Here is a 15,034-nt window from a genome sequence, read left to right as displayed (position 1 = left end):
CCTGCATGGGGCTGCCTTCAGATGTCTTCTAAAAGTCAGATAAGTTCTTTATTTCTTTGACATCTGACCGGAGGGTGTTCCACAGGGTGGGCGCCGCCACCGAGAAGGCCCTCTGTCTGGTCCCCTGTAGCCTCACTTCTGGCAGGGAGGGAACCACTAGAAGGCCCTCAGAGCTGGACGATGGGGGTGGAAATAAAAAAATTCCTTCCAGTAGCACCTTAAAGACCAACTAAGTTAGTTCTTGGTATGAGCTTTCGTGTGCATGCACACTTCTTCAGATACACTGAAACAGAAGTTGCCAGATCCTTCTATATAGTGAGAAGGTGATGGGGGTGGAGACGCTCTGAAGGACACTCACTTCCTTGACCTTCCTCCCAGGCTCCTGGTTCCACTTAGGAATGGCAAGAAACTAGGGAGATCCCTTCAGCTGGGCCAGGCCCAAGGGGGTGCCATATCCCAGCCTCCTGTCACCACAGTGGCCAGCCACAAGCCCCCCCCCAGCAGTACCCAGGCACTGCAACAACCTTTCAATTCCCATCTTCCGAACCATGAGCAACAGAAAGAATTAAAGGTTTTTGTCTTATGACTATGTTAAAAAGGAGGGAATGCAGGGAGTAGCAAAAGGGTGGTGGTGGTAATAAAAACATCAGGGAAAATGGGAGGGGGAGTCGACAATATAAAAGAAAATGTCTTAAAATATGTATTCGATTCCCAGCAAGTGGCGTTCAGGGGTCCTTGGGCCTCCGAGCTCAAGGGAGAAGCGTTCACACGCACACGCAATCCGTGGCCTCCTGTAACCCACAACAAGCCCCTCGCATTCCCCCAGGGAGGGAGCTGTCTCCTTTGGAGAAGCCCTCAAAGCAAATTCTCGGGGGGGGGGGCTCGGAGACGCGCCCCGTTTGCCAAGCGCCGCCGCCGCCTCGTTGCGCTTTGAACTCGCCGGAGGTGAGGCGGCTGATGCGAGGAGTCGTCGCGGCGGAGGGCGCTGTGATGGGGGGGGGGATTTGCAGCTGGAGAGGAAAACTTGTCTTGACATGAAAGGGCCCCCTCCCTCCCCACCAGACCGCGCATCTTGCTCTCTCTCCCTCTTCGCAATTCCTCTCCAGAAAGGAAAAAAAGGCTGTCAGATGCTGCTGGAACCAGAATGATCCAAGCCTTTTTTTTAAAAAAAAAAGGAAGGAAGGTGGATCAAAACCTTTTGGGTGAGAAAAGGTTGTTTGCCTTCGTTCAGAACCATAGCTCAGGATTGTAAGGCCCTGAGTCAGCCCCAGGGGTGCCAACTTAAATAAAATATTGGGGGCCGAGGGTCAGGTAAGCCCTGCTCCACACAATCCATCACATGACGTGGTCCACACACACCATGTGAATGGCCAGCCCCCCTAAAATATTTCATTGTGTGTGTGTGTGTGTGAGAAGGGATCTCAGCCTCTAGGACCGGCATAGGCCAACTCGGCCCTCCAGATGTTACGGGACTACAACTCCCATCATCCCTGACCACTGGTCCTGTTAGCTAGGGATGATGGGAGTTGTAGTCCCAAAACATCTGGAGGGCTGAGTTTGCCTATGGCTGCTCTTGAGTTGGCTCCTGTGATCAGCTCTGATACTAGCTAGCTAGCTGGTAGATTAGGTAGAGAGAGAGACATTGAGAAAGAGAGCGATTAGATAAATAAGTAGATTGATGGAGAGATAGGGAGGGAAATAGACAGGCAGAATAGAATTGTAGAGTTGGAGGAGACCCTGAGGGTCATCTAGTCCAACCCTCTGCAATGCATGATGATGATGATGATTTATTTAATTATATACCGCTCTAGTTAGATAGATCTTGGGCAGCTATATAGAGAAATGGATGTGAGATATATCTAGAGAGAGGGAGGGACCTCAAAAAGCAACACAGAGGTAGGTGGATCTGAGATAGGTACCTCCTGAGTTCTGCTTAGGGTAAACAGAGGCGGAAGAGGGGGAAGATGGCAGCGAGGGTCACCCCATAGAGTGGTTTTTGGTAGGATGGCAGGCAGGCAGGCAGGCAGAGGCTGAGCTTAGGCCTCCGTTGACTCTACTTCCCTGTGCGTTAACAGGCATAGTGACATGCCTTGGGGGGAGTGTGGTGTAGTAGTTAGATCAGGACCTGGGAGACCAGTTTTTAAAACCCCAACTCACCATGTGGAACTTGGGGAGGGGTATCGCTGTCTCTCCGTCTGGCCTACCTCGTGGGGTTGGCATGAGGGTGAAATCAAAGGAGTTGGGGGGAGCGACCACATTCACTTTTATCGGAGAGCTCCCCAGTCAATGCGCGCCCAGCCACAGTCTCCCAGCCTGGCCTGGCTCACGGGGTCGTTGCGAGAATAAAACAGGGAGCAGGAGAACAATGTAATAATAATAACAATAATTTTCTCATTTATACCCTGCCCATCTGTACAGCCCCTTGAGCTCCTGGGAGGGAAGGTGGGGTGTAAATGTAATAATAATAAAATGATGGGGATCAATAAGATTTGTTGTTGTTGTTATTCCAGATTAAGGATGGTCCATTTAATGGATGATGCTGTCTGCTGCGTCCTGCTGGGATATCTGCTCCTGTCTTTCTCTGTTGTGGGTAAGTTCTGCTTAGATGTGGTGAGGAACAGGACATTAAGCAGTATTTTTTATAAAATTGGACAATTTCATTTCTCTTCCTCTTCCCACTGCCCGAAAAATGCATTTATTAGATGTGGCATTCATTTGCACACTCAAGAGCTGCTCTTCCAAGAGTCTGACTCTGTTTGTCACCTGTTAACTTAATTGGGGCAGCTAAATGGAACTTCCCTTTCTAAGAGCAGCCTATTTCCGAATGTCACCTGCGGTGGGGTGGGGGGTGGGGCTTCTGGGAGAAGCTCTGGACTTCTAGCAACAAGTAGAAAGGCTTCCCCCTCCCTCCAAATCTGGGATCTGTGGCCAAAAAGAAGAAGAAAGGGGAGCTGCCTCCTTCAGGCATTGCTTGCCAGCTTCCTGTGAGCACCTAGACCAGGGGTAGGCAAACTAAGGCCCGGGGGCCAGATCCGGCCCAATCACCTTCTCAATCCAGCCCAAGGACGGTCCAGGAATCAGCGTGTTTTCACATGAGTAGAATGTCTACTTTTATTTAAAATGCATCTCTGGGTTATTTGTGGGGCCTGCCTGGTGTTTTTACATGAGTAGAATGTGTGCTTTTATTTACAATGCATCTCTGGGTTATTTGTGGGGCGTAGGAATTCGTTCATCCCCCCCCCCCAAAAAAAATATAGTCCGGCCCTCCACAAGGTCTAAGGGACAGTGGACCGGCCCCCTGCTGGAAAAGGTTTCTGACCCCTGACCTAGACAGAACACTGTTGGTGGACTGCAATACGTGCATCTTGCTCCTTCTAGTCTGTAAAACAAGAAAATAAGGAGTGGCAGCCAGGTCAGGCCAAATACCCTTAAGAACCTGGGGATAGAGATAGACTGCCTCTGGGCTTGGAGGCTCCACGAGAGCATGATCCATCGCAATGGTCCATCTCGCCCAGCCTCCGGCTCTCGCAGTGGCCAAGCAGGGGCCCCAAAGGGAAGCCCACAAACAGGATCCAGGCACAGGAGCCCACTCCTCCCTATCCCATGGTTTGCAGCAACTGGGATTCAGAAGCACGGCCGCCCCAACAGTGGAGGGCAGAGCATAGCTGCCAATAGCCCTCTGCTACCTGAGTTTATCCCCTCCTCTTTTAAAGCCATCCCAGTTGGTGGTGGCCCTCGCCGCCTCCTGTGGCAGGGAGTTCCATAGTTGTGGCGTATGAATAAGTTCTTTCTTTATCCGTCCTGACTGTCCCAACGTTCAGCTTTCGAGTTCCACTCTTAGAGAGAGGGAGAAAGGCTTTTCTCCACCCGCTCTCTCCCTGCCATGCACAATGCAACTCTCAGCTGCTTTCTTTCCTCTGCCCTGAATCTTCCAACGTTCGCCTTCATTGGATGTCCATCAGTTCTAAGGTTACGAGTTTTAGTTTCCTCTACGGCTGCTGTGCAGAATTTTATAAATTTCTATCCTATTGCCCCTTACTCACCTTTACTTTAAGCTAAAAAGCCCCAAACGCTGCAGAAGCCTTTCCTCCTAGGAGAGATCTTATATACCCTCCAACATTTCTCTGATGAAAACAGAATCGTACAATAGTAGAATCATACAGTTGGAAGGGACCTCTGAGGGTCATCTAGTCCAACCCTCTGCAATGCAGGAATCTTGGCTAAAACATCCATGATAGGAATGTTGTATTTAATAATAATAATAATAATAATAATAATAATAATTCGATATAACAATAATTTTATTATACCCTGCTCATCTGACTGGGTTGCCCCAGAGACTCTGGGTGGCTCCCAACATATATAAAAACACAATGAAACATTAACCGTTAAGAAACTTCCCTCTTCAGGGCTGCCTTCAGGTTGTCTAGTTCCTTATCTCCTTGTCTTCTGGGTTGCATAACTCCAGACCCTCCAACATTTCTCCATTAAAAATAGGGACACTGGCAGAGTCTGGTTCTAGTGTTATGAGTTCCAGTTTCCTCTGTCCACTTCCTCTACGCCTTGCACAATTTTGTAAATTTCTATCAAGTTGTCTCTTACAAGCCTAAGCCAAGGAGTCCCAAATGCTGCTGCAGCTTTTCCTCCTAGGAGAGATCTTAGGGACAAGATCCTGCTTGGGAGCAGAAGCCTGGGTTTGGGCTAGAATCTGGGATCTGTTTTCTATCCCCTCTTAACCCCCCCCCCCCGCAACCCACTGTAAACAAACAAGCTGCAAACGACCTGCCAGCCATAAGCATCAAATAATGTACGGGTAATTAAGTATTAATGGTAACTGGAAGACAGGCATGAATAAGGAATGATGCACAGGAGAATAGGGGGAAAAGAATTTCAATTCCTCTGCCAAGTCTTGTCAGGCAGGGTGTTTCACCTCCCCCCACCCCCATTTCTGCCATTCTGTGGCTGCACAGATATCCAATATCTGGGCCAAAATTCTGACTTCCTGGTCTGACATTTATCCTCCCCACCCTAAAGACAACAGGGTTATGTTGTGATGCCTCTCTGAGCAGTGAGGACTTGGGGAAGGGAAGTAGCTCACAGCATCTCAGGGCAGCGCAGACGACAGTGAGGCAGATGAACGAAGGGCAATGCCCTCCAACATTTCTCTGATGAAAATAGGGACAGCAGTCACAAAATTAAAAGACGCCTGCTTCTTGGGAGAAAAGCAATGACAAACTTAGACAGCATCTTAAAAAGCAGAGACATCACCTTGCCAACAAAGGTCCGTATAGTTCAAGCCATGGTTTTCCCAGTAGTGATGTATGGAAGTGAGAGCTGGACCATAAAGAAGGCTGATTGCCGAAGAATGGATGCTTTTGAATTCTGGTGCTGGAGGAGACTCTTGAGAGTCCCATGGACTGCAAGAAGATCAAACCTCTCCATTCTGAAGGAAATCAGCCCTGAGTGCTCACTGGAAGGACAGATCCCGAAGCTGAGGCTCCAATACTTTGGCCACCTCATGAGAAGAGAAGACTCCCTGGAAAAGACCCTGATGTTGGGAAAGATGGAGGGCGCAAGGAGAAGGGGACGACAGAGGACGAGATGGTGGGACAGTGTTCTCGAAGCTACCAGCATGAGTTTGACCAAACTGCGGGAGGCAGTGGAAGACAGGAGTGCCTGGCATGCTCTGGTCCAGGGGGTCACGAAGAGTCGGACACGACTAAACGACTAAACAACAACAACATTCTACATCAGGAAGCTTCTCCTGCACACGCAGACCTCGTGGGCACATCAACATTGGTCACCTTGAGCCAACTCCAACCTCTCCGCGGAACTTGCCTCACAGGGTTGTTGTGAAGGGAAAATGTGCGAAGGAAGGGATTGTGTGCAACACCTTCCACAGATAAATGGAAGGAAATAGGATATAGGATTTGAGCTGCCTTGAGTCCCTGTCAGGGGGGAAAAACAGGATATAATAATAATAATAATAATAATAATAATAGGAGAAGAAACTGAGAATGATCGGGAACACGCTAGACAGAAAATCCTATTAAACTCAGTGGGACTTAGTTCTGAGTGAAAATGCTTAGGATTGCAGTGTAAAGCAGCCCAGTCTTGACCAAGTTACCTGGGAGTAAGCTCTACTGAATACAATGGGGCTTACTTCTGAGTAGACAGGGCAAGGCTCCATTTGCAATAAAGGAATCAACACTCCCCACATTTCCTAGGAAATGGCTGGCTGCGGAAGCATTGCAATTAAAGAATTTAAAGTGGATTGGTGACATTTTCTTCCTAAAATATAGAAAGGGCTTCGTATGCCAGCTTCACCGTTTCCTTCATTTAGCTCAGTGATTTCATTTTCTGTATAAACAGGACTCTCTTTCTGCACCTACACACAAACCACTTTTAATTGTTCTCCGAGACATGGAGGAAAAGGGAAACCGGGACATTCCAGGATCAAACCAGAAACCGGGATGGCTTCTGTAATTCCGGGACTGTCCCTGGAAAATTGGGGCACTTGGAGGGTAAGGAATGGTCTGGCTTGCCAAAAACCACATGGGTCTCTTTCAGCCTAACCTGCCTTGCTGTTGTGATTCCTGCAATGCAGAGGGTTGGACTAGATGACCCTCGGGGGTCCCTGCCAACTGCACAATTCTATGTTTCTATGATAGGATGGTGGATTAGATGAGCAGCAGAGCTCTTCTTGCATTCTCATAGAAGGCCAAACCACTTACTATGTTTTTGTTTATAGAAGTGTTTGTATACTGCTCTCTCTCTCTCTCTCTCTCTCTCACACACACACACACACACACACACTATTTACAGCACTAAAAGCCCCACACAATAAAACCATCAAAAAGTTAAGATCAATTAACCACATTGCAGAATGACACATCCTTAATTGCCACGGAGGAAATCTGCGGGAGATCTGGAGCCGTGCTAACCATTGCACAGCACAGCCCTCCCTTTCCTGGATGGGGCACCTAGCAGCCGAGTGTCAGGATGCATGTGAGAATCCCTGGAGTGCAGTTAACTCAGCTTCCTAGCCTGGGCTTTGGAAACAGGGCACTGAGCTGCCCTTCTTGCTTGTGGAAAGGGCAGGGGGGAGCTGGATGGTTCCAGAGAGCCAAGCTCTCTGGTTCATCTTGGCTTCAGGACTATCCATTCAATTTCCTTTCGTTTCTTCTCCTCCCTCTTTTTTAACTCCCTCCACCCTTCCTGGCTACCCTCCCCCTCATCCTATAATTGGGTCCAGCTGGCTGCAGCAGAAAATCAATGCTCAGAAGGAGCAAGGGTGTCCGTCGCAGCCACGGAGATGATTAATTTCACCGGTTGCAAAGTCCACAGAGCGGTGCTTTTCACTGCTGCAAAAAATTCCCTTCTGTGACCAGTTAAGGCAGCCTTCTCTGGCCCTCTGTCCTCCAGGCGGTGTGGGGAATGCCTTTCCTTGGGAGTGTGAAAGCCAGCGTCCCTCCAGATTGATGGGGGTGGATTGAGGATTAAATCTGCAAATTAAAATTTAAACCTCCTGTGGGTGGGAGAAATATGAGAAGAGAATAATAGAACTGTTGAGCTGGAAAGGGACCCTGAGGATCATCTAGTCCAACCCTCTGCAATGCAGAAATATGCAGCTGCCCCATACAGGGATTGAACCTGCAACCTTGGCATTATCGGCATCATGCTCTAACCAAATGAGCCAGACAGGCTTTGAAGCCCTTTTAGCACAGTAAAAACACTTGTGTGCTTTTGCAGCTTGCTGGAAGCAAGGAATTAGGCAATTGTGCCTTTTTACCCCTCTATCTGTGGTCTACTCACCTTCCCTTCTCTGTCCCGGTTGCTAAGAATACACCACACGTTTTAGTAACGAAACGCAAAGAAGCTTTACTTACATTTCAATGCAGGCAGCAAATACATCAAAGTACCATGCAGTTGAAAATATGCCAAATTGGTTTCCTTTTTCTTTTCTTTTCTTTTTTATATACAATTTTTATTTATTTCCATTTAATAATATACGTTCACATCATTACAACCCGCTTTACGTCCCTGGCTCTTTAGAGCCTATCGACTTCCTTCCCTCCCTCCTCATGGCTTTCAAAATTAACCTTTATATCATTGCATTTGTACATTTTCCAATTCCAATTACACTCATTACAAAATTGTAAGCAATTAACATCACTAGCAGGGTTGTAATGAGAAATTTTCTACATTTATATATTTATTTAAATTTTGAGTTCTTTTGTAATTTCCAAATTGGATTTCAAGAGGGAGTCCAAAGACCTATTGATTTTAGCTGACCTGTTCCAAGTATGACTTAGCTGGAGCCAACAGGGTATAATTGTTAGGGCATTGGACTAGGAACTGGGAGACCAGGGTTTGAATCCCCACTGTCCCATGAAGCTTGGGGTTAGGGTGACCTGCCTCTCCCAGCCCAACCTGCCTCTCAGGGCTGCTGTAGGGACTAGATGAGGACCAAGAGCTGGGAGAGAGCAGGGTTTGAATCCCCACTCAGCCACAAACCCTGCAGGGTGACCTTGGGGACCAGTCACTGCCTCTCGCAGCCTCACCTTCCTTGCAGGTTTATTATTGGGAGCGGGAGAGAGAACGACGCAAGGCAGCACAAGAATGCCACAAAACAAACCCATCTTTTCCTTGCAGGCTCCCAAGACAATGCAAAGGTGATCCACATCAACAAAGTCCACCACCAGCCTCTCCGGGTTGGCCTGGCGGAGCCCGTCGCCCTGCCCTGCCTCTTCCTCCTGCAGCTGCCCGCCTCCCTGGGGCCCAACGCGCCTCCTGACCCCCCTCGGATCAAGTGGAGCAAGGTCCAGTCGGCCTCGGGGCAGCCGGAGGATGTCCCCATCCTGGTGGCGAAGGACAACGTGGTGAAGGTTTCCAAAGGCTACGAGGGGAGGGTCTCTCTGCCTGGGTACCCCGCCTGGCGCCACAATGCCACCCTGCTGCTCTCAGCCGCCCGAGCCAGTGACGCCGGGCTCTACCGCTGTGAGGTGGTGGCCGGGATCCACGACGAGCAGGACCTGGTGCCCCTGGAAGTCACAGGTGAGAAGCATCTGCAATAGTAGTGCATTCTCAAAAATAATAATAATACTTGTATTGAAAGAATTTCAATTATAAGGAAATAGTGATGCAAAGGGGGGGAAGTGAGGGGGGGAGAACAAACATAAGAAAAAGAGAGAAACAAGAATGCAAAGTAATATACTCCCACAGATTTTTATATAAATTGATATGCTGTTAGTATCCTAATACCTATGCTAGATGTTAATACCCTACTACATTCTGTAAAAACCTAATCCAAATGTTGTCATATTTGTCCGAACAAAGTCTACGTCTGTAAGCAGTCCATTCATAAGTTGCAAGTGTTGTCATATTGTCAATCCATTGATTAAGCAGTATCCTATCTTTATTTTTCCAATTCATCAGTTTCAGTCTCTTGGCCACCATGAGGGCGCATAGAATCCATTTCCATTGTCCCATTGTTAATTTCTATACAACAGGTATATTGTTCAAATGAATGTTCTCTGCTGAAAGATTTACCATATTTTTCGCTCTATAAGATGCACTTTCCCCCTCCTAAAATGTAAGGGGAAATGTGAGTGCGTCTTATGGAGCGAATGCAGGCTGCGCAGCTTTCGCTGAAAGGTTTCGCTGGTGCAAATCGATCCCTCTTGCTCTCCTGGCTTCAGGGATAGCCGCCTGAAGCCTCCGGAGCGCAGCGGGAGCACTCCCATTGTGCTCCGGAGGCTTCGCGTTGCTTTCGCTGAAGCCAGGAGAGCAAGAGGGATCAATCCCTCTTGCTCTCCTGGCTTTGCTTCGCTGGAGAGGCGCTGCACAGCTTTCCCTCTCTAGGTGGGAAGCTAGGTGCGTCTTATGGTCGGGTGCATCTTATAGAGCGAAAAATACGGTAACTTTTTCCAGTAGCAGCAGATTCTTAAGAGGGAGTTTTGGTCCTGGTCTTGCTTGTTTGAAACGAGGCTGGTCTCTTCAGCGAACAGGGCCTTTTCAGTAGTGGCGCCTCCACAGTTCCTCAAGGGGTCTGATGTCATGGACTGGTTGGATGCAGAATCATGGTGGGAGGAACCAGCTGGGGAACCCCCAAGGGAAGAAGGCTCAGAGCCCAGGGAGGGGTGGTGGGACAGCAATGAGTGGTCAGAGGGAGAAGAAGGAGAAGCCTGGGAGAAGGAGGTGTCAGGAACTGAAGAGGTAACAGGACTTAGTGACTGGGGAGAGTCTGTGGCAGAGGGAAGTCCAGAATCAGAGGCAGAAGCTGAAGCAGGAGAAGAGGAGGGAGGCCAAGAGACAGAGATGGGTCAGGCTGGTGAATGAGGAGAGGCATGAAAAGAGAGGAGGAGAGGTTGGCTGCATGCAGGCATAGTCTCTGATTGCTTGGGGAAGGAGAGGACTTAGAGGGCTGTGGGGGGCAGGGACCTTCAGTCTCGGCAACTGCTTCATGGGAGAAGACCTATTGGGGATGAGCAGCTGTGCTGGTTAGGCCTGATGCTCAGCCAAGTCTGTGCAGATCGTGTTTTTGCTAACAAAGAGTTAACTCCAACTTGAACAGTGAGATTTACTGCTGGCTCTTGCTCCGCCTGCCTGCTAAAGGGTATTGAAACCAGCTCTTAGAAGGAAGTGAAAAATATAAAGCGAGCAATGCCACGAAGGTCCTCAGGATAGGTGCCTAGGAATTTGACACCCTCTTGTGCCCATTTCCTTGCCCGCCCAGGTGTGGTTTTCCACTACCGAGCTGCCAGCAACCGCTACGCGCTGACCTTCCCAGAGGCCCAGAAGGCATGCGAGGAGAACTCGGCTGTCATTGCTTCCCCTGACCACCTCCAAGTGGCCTTCGAGGATGGCTATGACAACTGCGACGCAGGGTGGCTCTCTGACCGCACCGTCAGGTACATGGAGAAGGCATCTGCCACTGTTCTCTGATTTATAAGGAGCAACCCTGATTTTCTGTCTCAATACTGCCCCCGGTTAATATGTCAGTTTGTCCCCCAATTTGGGACAGCTTTAAAGGGGGGAAGGAATATAAAAAATCCTAGGTTGTCAGTAGCTACCCGTAGGTGGCTTCTACACTTTGGAACTCTTGATATCAGGCAGGTGACTTTTTGCTTAAAACATTTTTGGTTAGGCAAGTCTGCACAGATATCTCAACCGTTGATGTGATTTCGTTTTTTGAGGGTTTTGTTTTTTTCTGATTGCGTCATTCTTTTTGTAAACTGCTTTGAGGTGGTTATTCTTTAACAGAAAAAACCCCAAGCGGTAGATCCATTTAATAAATAGGTCCATTAAATAAATGGATTAATAAATTAAAAATAAACAAAAATAAACAAGGCAGTTACATCACTTCCAGCATCAGAGGCAGTCTATCTTTGAATCCCTGTTCCTGGAAACGGCAAGAGGGGAGTTTTTCTGCTCTTCTCAGATCCTGCTGATGGCGTTCCCAGTGGAACCCCTGGTTGGCCCCTGGGAGAGCAGCAAGGTGGGCAAGGTGGGCCACTGATCTTCTCATTTTCTTACAGCAATCTAATAAAGTGAGAAACAGTCTAATAAAGCTCTGGTTCTAAGACGCAACCTTTCCAGACCTTCCAAGGGTCCCTAAATTCCATGGACAGTCCTGGATTTAAAGAAGCTGCTCCAGTTTCTGGTTTGAGCCCAGAATGTCCCGCTTTTCCTTAGGACGTCCCTATTTTCATCCGAGAAATGTGGGAGGGTCTGGAGTTATGCAACCCCCGAGCCAAGGAGATAAGAAACTAGACAACCTTTAGAAGACATCTGAAGGCAGACCTTTTACAGTCATACCTCGGGTTACAGACGCTTCAGGTTGCATTTTTTGGGGCTGCAGACCGCCCAAACCTGGAAGTACCGGAACGGGTTACTTCTGGGTTTCGGCGATTGCACAGAAGTGCCAAATTGCAACCCGCATGTGTGCAGACACGGGTTGCCAACTCTGCGGGTTGCGAACGTGCATCCCGCACGGATCACGCAACCCGAGCGTCCACTCTATAGGGAATTTGTTTAACATTTAATGTTTTATTATCTTTTTATATATGTTGGAAGCCTCCAACATGTTATGCCACCCATCTGACAGGGTTGCCCCAGCCACTCTGAGCAGCTCCCCACAAAAAAAGAAGACGTAAAACCACAATACAACACCACACATTAAAAACTTCCCTGAACAGGAAAATAGGATGCCCCTATTTTCACCGGAGAAACCTTGGAGAGTCTGCCTTTCTTTGTAGCTTCCAAGTGGGAGGCTGGGGTAAACAAATAGGGACCCTTTGCTGAGTAATTGTGATACGTGCTGATACCAAGGTGGGCTCCCTGTCCTGCCCCCCACACCCATTCCCTCTCCCCCTCCTCTCCCTGGGTTGCCCCCCTGCTCTGTTCTTCCACCCTCCCTTCAAAGGCATTCCAGCTGCTGGACCTCCATCCAACCAGCTCTTTTCCTTTGGCAAAGGATTCTGGGAGAATCCTGGCTTGCAGTGCTCCCCCTCCGTCTTCCCTCCCGTCCAACGCTCCCCCTGCTCCTTCCTGGCACAGGTACCCCATCACCTTCTCGAGGCCTGGCTGCTACGGCGATCGCAACACCCTCCCGGGCGTCCGGAGCTATGGGGAGCGGGACGCCGGAGAGGCCTACGATGTCTACTGCTACTCGAAGGAGCTTCGGGGTGAGTACGGCCCGTGCAAACGGGGCAGAGGGCGAAATAGACGCAGCCAGCACTTTTGGAAACAGAGCCACAGCCGTCCTTTGAGATCCGGACCTCTCTGAATTTTGCAATGCAGTTTCTTGGTCAAGCAATGGGTGCAGAGCATTGTTGCCAAGAGAGTTCTCCCCGGAGCAAGCCCCACTGAAGTTAATGGACCTCTAAGATAACCATGCCCATTATGCCTGAAAACCATGAGGCCTAGAATCTTACTTGGGGTTGCTCCCAGCTAATCCTGCTCAGAGCAGTCGTGCTCATTGTTTTCAGTGGGTTGACATCTTATTCATTTACCATTATTTCTTTTGTGCATTTATAACATACCTTTTCTCCTAGCAGCTCAAAGTGGCATGTGTAGATCTCTCGCCACAACAACAGTCCAGTCAGGTCGGCCAGGCTGAGAGGCAGTGGCCGGCCCAAGGTCACCCCGTGAGCTTCAGGTGCTGAGTGGAGATTTGAACCTTGGCTTCTCCATTACTAGTCTGACACTCTAACCACTAGACCACCGCTGCCTCTTCAGTGCTAACTTCTGGCATCATGCAAGAGAAATAAATTTATGGGTCCAGATTTCTCCTTCAAGAAGAAATGTGTGTGTGAGAGAGAAAGAGTGAGCCAAAGCATTAGCCTGGATAGCTCATCTGCTTAGACCATGGTGCTAATAATGCCAAGGTTGCAGGTTCAATCCCCGTATGGGACAGCTGCAAATTCCTGCATTGCAGGGGGCTGGACTGGATGACCCTCAGGGTCCCTTCCAACTCTATGATTCTATGATTATGCCAAATAACCTTCCTAAAGGGAAACAGGCTATTCCTGGGATAGCTCAGTTGATAGATCATGTGACTCTTAAAATCAGGGTCGTGGGTTCAAGCCCCACATTGGGCAAAAGATTCTTGCATAACAATAATAATTCAAAAACAAGCATGCATGGAGTGGATAGATATTAGCTTTTAACCATTTCTCGTAATGCCAGAACTCATGGAAACCCAACGAAGCTGAATGTTGGAAGGTTCAGGACAGACAGAAGAAAGGACTTCACAGCGTTAAACTGTGGAACTCCCTTCCACAGGGAGGTAGCGATGCCAACCAACTTGGATGGCTTTAAAATAGGACTGGACCCATTCATGAAGAACAGGGCTATGGATGGCTGCTCCCCACGATTGTAGGCAGCAAAGTGCAGGAGAGGGCAGGGCTCTGGTGCTTGGATCCTGCAGTGGGGCACCTGTGAGAAGAGGGTGCTGGACCTGATGGGCCCCCTTTGGGCCTGATCCAGCAGGTTTCTCTTACATCCTCATCACAAGCAAGTATGGCAATGGGAAGTAGCACCCCACAACTCCAGTCCACCGCCCCAGGGATTGCCAGGCACACACCAAACTTATCTGCAGGTTCCACCTTCTGATTCACAGATGCTCCCAGTGTCCCTGTTTTCCAGGGACAGCCCCGGATTTACAGAAGCCGTCCCCATTTCTTATTTTATCCTGGGATGTCATGCTCCTCCTTAGGGCGTCCCTATTTTCATTGGAGAAATGTTGGAAGGTCTGGATTCACCACTACCCCTTAATCCAGCATTTGCCAAGAGGCCGTAACCTGCAGGCCCCTTTATCAAACACCGAAGCCCAGTTTTGTTCTGTTTTGGGGCATTTTCTGCCTTTTGGATGTCAGGAAGAAAGGTTCCCAGACAGCCAAGCCGTGTTTCTGAAAACAGCCCGAGAAGATTTTAATCCTCAGCCTGTTTAGAAATAAAACACACACGCAAACCCGAGGGAGCGCTGATGGATCGTTGCCTGGGGTTGATCCTCAGTCACGATGAGCAGAAACGGCCCATTTCAACAGCCCCAGACAGCTTTGCTAATGAAATGAAAGGCACCATCAAAAAACCATCGCAGGCTTCTCCCGAGATCCCGGAGGGGGAGTCGCAAGCAGGCATCGCTTTGATCAATCGGCCACGCTCGAGTTCCTCTTTGTCTCCGCCGGAGAAAGGGAACAAGCGAACAAAAGGGTAACTTATCCTGCCTTGGCTTTGTTCCTTAAGTAATGATGGTTGTTTAAGAAACATAGGAACCTCAGAGTCTGGCAGAAGCCTCTCTGAAGCTCAGTCAAGGCCGAGGGTGAAGGCGGGGGTCACCCTGGACCCCCACCCTGGGCAACTTTGCTGCCAGCCAAAATGATCAAGGGGATGGAGCGACTCCGGAAAGGCTGCAGTGTTTGGGGCTTTTAAGTTCCAAGAAAAAGTGAACGAGAGAGACAGGAGAGAAGTTTGTAAAATGATGAGAGAGAGAGAGAGTAGATGGAGAGGAGCTTCTGTTCCCTCCCTC

At 49.0% G+C, this 15,034-nt stretch overlaps 1 protein-coding gene and 1 long non-coding RNA gene across 2 annotated transcripts in view; one reads left to right on the top strand and one right to left on the bottom strand.

Annotated features, from left to right (window-relative positions):
- Window positions 1-15,034, top strand: part of NCAN (neurocan) — a 60,225-nt gene that overhangs the window by 17,070 nt on the left and 28,121 nt on the right. Inside the window, exons 2-5 of the mRNA XM_083483614.1 lie at window positions 2,511-2,590; window positions 8,656-9,057; window positions 10,739-10,913; window positions 12,562-12,689. Of these exons, the coding sequence (XP_083339740.1) occupies window positions 2,518-2,590; window positions 8,656-9,057; window positions 10,739-10,913; window positions 12,562-12,689 (778 nt within the window). The 5' untranslated portion in view covers window positions 2,511-2,517. The remainder of the gene's footprint in view (window positions 1-2,510; window positions 2,591-8,655; window positions 9,058-10,738; window positions 10,914-12,561; window positions 12,690-15,034) is intronic.
- Window positions 8,956-13,485, bottom strand: LOC310697640. The gene is made up of 3 exons (XR_014521127.1): window positions 13,047-13,485; window positions 11,366-11,544; window positions 8,956-9,068 (listed from the first exon to the last, which is right to left on the bottom strand). It is a non-coding gene; the product is annotated as an uncharacterized lncRNA (long non-coding RNA).

Source organism: Podarcis liolepis (genome assembly GCF_965112155.1).
Source record: "Podarcis liolepis genome assembly, chromosome: 18".
Lineage (NCBI taxonomy): Eukaryota > Metazoa > Chordata > Lepidosauria > Squamata > Lacertidae > Podarcis > Podarcis liolepis.
Note: the sequence above shows the minus strand (reverse complement) of the source record. Positions and strands in the feature narration are given on the sequence as shown.